The following is a 9,317-nucleotide window of genomic DNA, read 5'->3' on the forward strand; positions in this document are numbered from 1 at the left end:
CCCCCCACTCCCCGCCCGGCTGGCGGAGGCCGCCGTCTGGTCCCCGTAACTTGATGCCCGTGACAGTTGGCAGCTGCGGCCGCTCCGGGCGGAGAAAAGCGGCAGCCTAGCCAAGAGCGACAGGTGTTGGCCGCGCCTTTGTCTCTGCCGCTTTGTCACTCGGGCGGGAGCGGGCGGTGGGTGCGCCTGTGTCCGCCAGACGACCGCCACCCCCACGGCTGGCCGCCCATCTGTTGGCCCAGCCTCCGTGAGGGTGGGGTGCGTGGGCGGCGGGGCAGCTCCCTGGGGACCCCAGCCTGGCCGCAGCCCCACCGGCCTAGGTTCCCGGCGTCTCCTGGCACAGCCAGAATGCCAATTTGCCTTCAGACCCTGAAGCCTTTGCACACACACAGCCTTACACCTGGAACACGCTGGGATCTCCCTTCAATGGCTGTTTCCTCGCTGTTCAGGTCTCAGCTTCCCTTTACCCAATCCTCTGCTTCCCTCCCGGGACTGGGATTGTCAGGGTCTGGTCTGTGCCCCTCCAGGTTACAAGCATCCCTGGGGGTACAGTCTGGCCTAGGACCCCTTATCTACCCCCAGCACAGAGCCTGGCCTAGCGGAAGCACTGGGTAGGTAGGGAAATTGAGAGAGTGTCCCAAGCCTAGCTGGAAGGCAGCAGGGGAAAGAAAAATCCAGGGACTGCAGTGTGGTGGGGTGGTGGGACTAGGCCACAGACACCCACCTGTGCCCCCAGCCATCTGAAGATGGACCTGGCAGCCCTTCAGGTGACTGTCTCACTTCAGCTCCCCGCCACAGGGACCTCGTAGGCAGGGCAAGTTTGGTGAGTGGCTTGATGGTTCCCAAAGCCACCTCACTGACCTCTGTGAGTACCTGGGAACCCCCTCTGGGGATCCTCACCTGGCTGTCTCTTTGCTTTTCTGTGGGCAGGGCCCAGAGACTCCCCCAGCCCTGCACTGTTCACCCAGGTATGAACCTACTCCTTTCCTTCAATCCCCCTGTGTTGTCCTCAGTCTCCCCCACAAGCCAGAAAGCTTAGCTCTCTTCTTCCCATCCTCCCCTGCCTGGTCAGAGACCTGACTACCCTTCCCCCTCTACTCCTAGTGGAGGGACTGACAGAGTGGGGGAGGGGCTTGAGTAGTGAACCCCAAGAGAGCCGATAGCTGGCCTATAACTTTACTTTTCTTCACCATTTAGACATCACCCCAGGGAAGGAGATCCCACCCCGACCCCAAGAAACTACAATTAAGTTTCTACTACTCTGAGGAGCTCAGATATGGAAAAATAAACTCAGTGATATTTCTTGTACTGTGATTCATACCCCTCCCGTTATTGATTATACGGTTTGAATAAGATCAAACAAGTATTTTAGAATGCTCTCCCTGAAAGGCAGTTTGTATTGGAACAGGATGGTCAGGGCTCTGGGGAAGGCCTCTGGGAAAAGACTATTAGTCTTTTCCTGATTGGATGGGGAACTGAATGTGGGAGGTGGAGGAAGAATGATAAAGGCAAATGGTGCAAGCAAAAAATGAAAGGCATCTAGGAACTCCGGGAAAAACAAAAAGCTGCTGAAGAAGAGAAGTGTAATCTTAGCACTTACTTGGCCCAGTAGCCAATTCTTTCACAGTCAGAACAATGTAACACTGTTCACAGGGTTTCAACATTTTAGAGTCAATCTATAGAAAAGGCAAGGAAGGCTTAATTATAGTTACAGGATATAAAGTTGCTTTGTAAAAACAAAAGGACAGATGACAGTTGTCAGGAGAAGGGAGGAGGCTGAAGCATGGGCTAGGGACCTCATAACCCTTGTCTTACATGGGGTGGGGGGATTGAGGAATGCTGTCTAGAGTTAAGGAAGGAGAAATTAAGTACTGGGATATGCCTCAGTCTGACCAAGTACCCTTGGGGAAGAAAGTATAGGGATAGAGCAGGGAGTGTGAGTCAGCAAAATCCTTCTTGGTTAGACTGGAAGTTGCCCAAGGCCTCATCTTCGAAGTCAGCCTCCGTTTCCTTTAGTGCGCCCATTGGCTGGCTGGCTTGGCCTTTTCCTCCCAGAAGCCTGGCTACTCCATCTCAGGACCACCACACCCTTTCTCTCTCCTTTGCATGGCCTCCCCTAGCAGACACACTTCCTGCCATTTGTCCCTTGGACTGATCCCCCCTTCAAAGGTTGCCCGAGCACAGACTTCCTGAGCATTTGGGCTCTTTGATTCCCTCATGTCCAAAAACAGAGGCCAACAGAGGCTGGGCAGGGCTGCAGTGGCCACAGGGGGACCAGTTAGCGGCAGGGGTGGCGAGAGCCATAAATCCCCAGGGAACAGAGACAGTGGCCAGCCCATGGATGTCCAGGCCCCTCGTGGGCAATCAGCCCAGGGGCTTGGAGAAGCTCCTTTTGGTTTAGAAATAAGGGGAGGGCATGCCCTTGGGGATATACGGTAGATAAAAATGCAGTTAAGAGCCCCCGAAGGCACTCGGACGTTCAGTGAAACAGCCATATCTGGCCACTTAGCGGGTTTGCAGAGGCCTCCATGCTCACTGGGAGGACTTTGCCTCCCCAGCCCCCAATCACCACTTGGATTTAGGCAGCCAGGATAGGAAGCGGCGTCGAGCCCTCCCTCCTGCTCAGGGAGCTTCTGGAAGGCTGGGCACCAGGGCCAGGATCCATTCATCTCCCTGCTCCGACACCACAATACGGTCCTGGTGTGAAAAGTGGGGTGTGGGGGGAGTAGGCCTCCACTGTTTTGACCAGGCCCTGCACGACTTCATCGCTGTGGAAGGACGGACTGGGGGGTGGGGTGGGAGGAGACTACCATGCTGCCTGTATCACCTCTGATGGAGACGTGAGGTCCTTTAGAGCACTCTGCCTTCAGCCCCGTGGCCAGCACATAGGCAGCCAGCCCAGGTGAGACAGACTACCCGGGAGGGGGCAGGAAGAGAATGGAGCAGGTGCCTGGGGTCACCGCAGAGTGGACAGGGGCACCAGGGGCTGAGCTGAGAGGCCCTACTCCCATCTGTGAGTGACAAACCATGGGGGACGGGACTCCAGGATTAGATCTAAATCGCTGGGAGTTCACTGGGGTGGGGCTGCATGTCAGAGAGACACACAGAGACAGGAAGGGACCAGCGAGAGGCACCCTGTGCAGGGGAAGAGGTAAGGGGGGCCTTTGTGACAGAAGAGTTCCTAACCCAGAATTTCTAGGGTTCTTTTTTTTTACAAAAGATTTTGATAATCTTTGATCTCTTGTCAGGTTCCTGTTCCCCTGTGATACATTAAAACTACACACAAATAAAAATAAAAATATACTTGCTTTATTTACCAATTTTCTAAAAGGCAAAAAATCATAAAAAGACACAAGCAGTCCAACAAACATATTGCACTGGGTGAAGAAAGTCTGGTTTGTGCATAAACAAACCACTTGTCCGGCAAGGCTTAACACGTCGTTACACAGACTCTGAGAGCTTATTTACATATCTTTTTAGGAATATATTAAAAAGAAGGCTCAGTTTAAAATCGAGAAGAAGTTTTTTTTTTTTTTTTTTTTTTTGTGGTATGCGGGCCTCCCTCCGTTGCGGCCTCTCCCGTTGCGGAGCACAGGCTCCGGACGCGCAGGCTCAGCGGCCACGGCTCATGGGCCCAGCCGCTCCGCGGCACGTGGGATCCTCCCAGACCGGGGCGCGAACCCGGTTCCCCTGCATCGGCAGGCGGACGCGCAAACACTGCGCCACCAGGGAAGCCCGAGAAGAAGTTTTTTATAACACCTGTGTAAGCACACATACTAACGAAAACGTAAGACCCGACGCGTGGCACCGTGTAGACAATTTCACAAGATGCTCCCGCTGTCAACTTCTCAGCACGCGCCAAAGCTACGCAGCAGTTAACCATCAATGAATATACATAAATGGTAAGACAATGCTGACGGTAAACATTCCTAACAGGAGAGAACGCGTTGGCAGTCTTGTGTTTAGGGAAGGTCAATGCAACTTTGACTCCCATCTAATCCCTTAATGATCTGACTTTAGTGGCAGGAAGCAGTTTGTGGCATCTAGTCTCCACACAAATGCATAGACTACACCTTGTCTTGGGTATCTGCAGGTGATGTTGCTTTGTAAATTAAAAAACATAATAAAAAATTAAACTTTCTGTGTTCGAGTTTATGAAAAATAGGATTGATATTCAGGCATAAAGTGGTTTTACTATGAAAACCAACTGGATTACAAGGAGGCTTCACCTGTTCTAGTAGCTGCTTCTCCATCGAAGAACACGGGAAGCTGCCCCCTTTTAACTTCCTACAGACGCAATGCAATTGTAAGTCAGTTGTTCCATCACTGGCAGCTTCTCATTCACCCTAGGGACCAATGTAACATTTTTCCAGACAATCTTTGGGATAGACGATGCAATACGAGGTTTTGCAAAAAGTTGGGCCGTCTGGTCTCACTTCTCCCCAAGTGTCCCATTCACCTGAAAGTGCCAGCGACACGAGTGGACATCACCACAGAGACCGGAAGTCGCACCAATGAGGTCAGGTTCATGAAAAGAATTAGGGGTCAGTGTCCCAGCCCAGGTGTGGTGGGAGCGGCTAGCTCACGGCACCCTGGAAAACACAGATGCAGCCACCAGCTAAGTCAGGAGAGAGCGCTGGCTTGGCTGGGCCAGAGCTGATGTCTGGGCAGTGCCAATGAAAGAATAAATACGAGTGGGTCCCAAGTGTGGCGATCAAAGCCTGGTTTGCAGAGGGAAGTCGCAGTAAGGGGATGACCGACAATGTGTTTTTATCTACATACTGGCTATCCCGGTCTGAAAAGGATATGAGAATGATGTCAAAATATACAGAAGGGTCTGTGTATTTCTGAGGATGTATATTTCTGCGATGGAGTTGGTCACACAAACCACTAGGCTTCTTTGGTCCAGAGCGAGCATTTCAACTTCGTTCACCCCAAACTTAAGCTACGTCAGGTGAAACGTTTGCTGTGACCACACTTGAAGCTGAAGCTGCTGGTCCGCCAAACTACGCTTCACGCCATTTAATGCAAAACATTTTGAAAGAAAATTAGCAGAGGCTGTGATCTCCACTTGGTATGTTTTAAAAACAACTAGTCTGACTAAATAATTTAGATAAAGAGCAGCCCCCCAGAGAGGACATAACTTGATCTGATCCAAACACACCCTGGGGAAGCTCTGCAAGGCGGGCCCCTCGGCGCAGAGTCACCTGTGGCAGCCTAGCTGTTGCTCGCAGCCCGGAGCGATGCCTCGGGACCGCCCACGGGGAGCCAGCAGACACTGGTGCGCTGGCTGAGAGCGCTCAGCCGCTTCCCCGACACAAGGAGGGAAGCAGTCTTTCTCAAGCTAAACAATGATGAAAATCTCCTCCCCTGTCCCCGAAAACTCCATATTTATATTTTAAATACGAAAAACTATTTCTTCCCAAACTTCTCCTACCCTCCACGGTTTTAAATCGCCCCTTCGGAAAACGATGGGTAGTTTTCTAGAGCAAAAAAAGCCATGTAAGTATATCCGTCCATTTCATTAGAAACACAGGTGAAGGCCCCACTCTCCTCAGAGCGCCATCTCATGTACGCCACTGGCCGTCCCGCTGCAGACGTTACGTCTGCCCTTCGTTTCTGTGACTCAGGGAGGGTCCGTTTTCCTCTTATGTGGTGTCGGTTGTTCCGCTGAGTCCCAGAGTAGGGGTAGCTTCCTCATACCGCACGCACATGTTGTCTTTTCCCTTGTTTTCACAGCAAACGCATTCCTTAAAAGAAAAAAATGTAAATCGGTAACAAAAATGAGACCTTTGGTACGAAAAAGTAGTTCAAGCTGAGAGAGGTGCCGGTGATCAGGTGTCAGCCGTGAGGCTGCTGGAGGGCGAGCAGGTGCCACTGGGCGTGGGACCCCTGTCTGCTCTCCAAGGAGCCAGAGCCCTTCCCAAGGGGTCCCTGCTCCCAGCTCCCCAGGCCCCTCCCTTGTCTGAGAGGTGGCTGTGCATAGCGAGGGGACAGCATCAACCAGAGGCTCTAGTGCCAGCTCCTCCTCTTTCAGCCTGTGGGACCTGGAGTTGCTACCTACCTTCTCTAACCTCAGTTTTCTAATCTGTAGAATGGGAGAGCAACAACATACTGTCTCATTTGTTCATTTCCCAACTATCTGTTAAGCACCTGTCGTGTTCCAGGCACGTTCTAAGCACTGGGAGTCAGCAGTGAACAAAGAGGAAAATCTGTGTCCCAGTGGAGGTGATCTGCTAGTAGCCGAATGAGAAATGCTCCACAGTGTATTAAAAGATGGGAAAAGTGGGGCTGACATGGAATGAGGCATGTGAGGATGTCTGTAATTTTACTGACATTCCACTGAGAGAGTGACTGTGGTGGTTTTAAAATATGCCCACAAATTCTTTGACACCCCTTCCTCAGAAGGTGGAGGCCTGGACTCAGTGACCTGCCACTAACAAAGAGGAGGTGATACAGGTCACAGGCAATGCAGCCCCTCGGTTCTCTCTGGGGAGGCCAGGATCATGTCATGAGGACACATAAGCACCCCAATGGACAGATCCACACGGCAAGGAACTGAGGCCTCCCGCCAACAGCCAGCACCAACGTGCAGGCGCGTGAGGGAGCCTCCTTGGAAGGGGATCTTCCAGCCACCATCCTGTCTTCAGATGGCACGAGCCCCGGTCAATATCTCACCTTCGACCTCAGGAGAGACCCGGAGCCAGAACCACCCAGCTAAGTTGCTCTTAAACTCCCAACCCAAAGAAACAGTGGGAGATAATAAATGATTATTATTTTAAGCTCCTAAGTTTTGGGGTTATTTGCTAGGTAGTATTAGATAAATAACACAGCAGCATGTGAAAAAAAGACTTGAAGGAAGCCGGAGTGAGCCATGGGTCTGTCTGAGGAAAGAGGATTCCAAGCAGAGGGAAGGGCAGGTGCAAAGGCCCTGAGGCAGAAGCCTGCTTGATGATTTCAGGGAACAACTGGAGAGGAGGGCGTGAGGGGAGAGGGGAGCTGTGGGGAGAGGGTGTCATATTTTAATGGCTTTGCAGCAATTTATTCTGATAGAGAAGGGGCACCGCTGGAACGGCTCAGAGCTGAGGGGTGACGTGATCTCACTGTAGGGGACAAGGGGGAACAGAGTGTAGCAGGGGGGATACTGTGACAATCAGGTGAAGCAGCACTGTGGCGTGGACCAGGGTGGTGATGCTGGAGGTGATGGGAAGGGGCTGGTTTCCAGCCACCTTGAAGGTCAAGCCAGTAGGACCTGCTAGTGGACTGGATGGGGCACGAGAGGAAGAGAGTCCCGAGGGCTGTGGACCGAGCAAGAGGGGTGATGGAGTCACCCTTGAGTGGGTGGGAAGACAGTAGGTGGGCTGGCTCTCTCTGAGCATAACCAGGACAGCAGATGAAGTTCGACAGAGGTGGACGCTAGGGAGTCTAGGCACGGAGACGCGACTTTCGCTCAGGAGGAGAGAGCTGACAGCGCCGGAGGGAGTGCAGACAGAAGAGGAAGGTGCAAACCCTGAGCCTGGGCGCGTCCACGCTGACGGGGACAAGAGCGAGGGGCCGAGGGGCCAGGGCCGAGGGAGGGGCGCTCTCAGAGGAGGGGCCGGCCGTGGCTGAATGCCGCGAGTGGGTCGGTTAGCGTGAGGCCGGAGACGTCAGTGGATTCAGCTGCTGGACGTGGAGGCCTTGACGAGAGCAGCCTCCCGGGCAGTGCTGGTATGGGGGTGCTCTGGGGGAAGCGGGGGAGAGGAGCTGGGGTACAGAGACACCTTTGGGACCCTCGGGGAGGAACAGAGACAGGAGGGGCAGCCTGGAGAGAGTGGGAGGGAGGGTGGGGGCCTGCTGTCTCCCTGTCACTTAATGGTCTCTGTGGATGTTGAGGGTTTATGACAGAGGAAGTGTGTGGGGGGGTGTTTTCATTGGAAACAGAACTGAAAGAAAAAAAATTCAAATTTCAGCATGTGATTGAGACTAGATATTTAGTAGACCTTTTTGGAGACAGTGTTGAAAAGCCATTGGAAGAAAGTTCTTTGAAGGAAACCTAACAGTGTGGTGGTATTTTTTTTTTTAATGAACTTTTTTTTTTTTTTTTTTTTTTTTTTTTTGCGGGACGCGGGCCTCTCACTGTTGCGGCCTCTCCCGTTGCGGAGCACAGGCTCCGGACGCGCAGGCCCAGCGGCCATGGCTCACGGGCCCAGCCGCTCCGCGGCACGTGGGATCCTCCCGGGCCGGGGCACGAACCCGTGTCCCCTGCATCGGCAGGCGGGCTCTCAACCACTGTGCCACCAGGGAAGCCCTTAATGAACTTTTAATCTTAGACGTTTTAAATGTAGAGAACAGTTGCAAAGACAACACAGAGCATTCTCATCACAGTGTCTTTTAACGCAAAGTCAGAAAATCTGTTCCAGAGCTCACCGCCACGTCGATGGCCGCAGGCAGGCCGCCCGACCGCATCCACGGGTGGACGTCCTGCAGCTCCTGCTTCTGTCTGTCTGTGAACCTGGGCTGGAACCTCTGCAGCACCTTCAGCTTCTCTCTGTCCTCCTGCAGGACCGTTTCTAAATTTCTTCATGAAATATTTAGAAATAGGGAAGCTTTAGAACGTCTCAAGGGCTTTTTTTTTTAAGAATATGCTCATTTTCTACCAACACTTCCAGTACTGATCATGTTAATTTTAGATGATTTTGTTTAAATTTCCTTTCCATTTAAAATAAATTACCCTATTTAAGGTAACTTCATCTCCCTAGTAGATAGTCTGTAGTTTTTCTATGAAGATGATACACCGAGTTCTGATTTTCATTTCACTTTAGCGCAGCCATGGGAGCCGGGTATCTGCAGTCACTTGGTTCTGTGCCCGGGAGGTTCTCACCAGCGAGGTGGTAGGTAGACAAGCCCTCCCCTGCCACCTGCCAACACTGGCCTGCCCTGCAGCAGTCCTGGAGACAGAGCCCTGAGCTCCCCTGGCCCAGAGGCCAGGCTGTTCTGAGCCTCAGGGTTAATCCGCCCTTCCTCCCCCCCATCTCCCTCCACCGAGGGGGCACTGCGCAGGGGTGGGGACCCTGATGGGTTCCAGGTTCCTTGGAGTGGTCAGAGCTGAGGCACAGACCCAGGTCCCTACAGAGCAGCCAGCAGCCTCGGGCTGGTCACCCACCTTGACTCTTGGTTTCTGCATCTCTAAGACACACACACACACACACACACACACACACACGCTGTGCCGAGCACACACCACACGTCACATGCCGCACACGGGCCTCCTTAAACCTCACATCCCACACACACCACAGACTTCACACGCTACATACAGCACACGCCACACGCCG

At 52.8% G+C, this 9,317-nt stretch overlaps 1 protein-coding gene across 6 annotated transcripts in view; it reads right to left on the reverse strand.

Annotated features, from left to right (window-relative positions):
* Nucleotides 1-3,301: 3,301 nt before the first annotated feature.
* The window catches only part of PER2 (period circadian regulator 2), a 43,014-nt gene continuing 36,998 nt past the window's right edge, over nucleotides 3,302-9,317 (reverse strand). For all 6 annotated transcript variants that reach the window (XM_028483157.2, XM_024124725.3, XM_028483150.2 and 3 more), the window contains 2 exons: nucleotides 8,410-8,560; nucleotides 3,302-5,750 (listed from right to left, as the gene is read on the reverse strand). In XM_028483157.2, the coding sequence (XP_028338958.1) occupies nucleotides 5,649-5,750; nucleotides 8,410-8,560 (253 nt within the window). In that variant the 3' untranslated portion in view covers nucleotides 3,302-5,648. The remainder of the gene's footprint in view (nucleotides 5,751-8,409; nucleotides 8,561-9,317) is intronic.

This window comes from Physeter macrocephalus, chromosome 2, assembly GCF_002837175.3.
Source record: "Physeter macrocephalus isolate SW-GA chromosome 2, ASM283717v5, whole genome shotgun sequence".
Classification (NCBI taxonomy): domain Eukaryota; kingdom Metazoa; phylum Chordata; class Mammalia; order Artiodactyla; family Physeteridae; genus Physeter; species Physeter macrocephalus.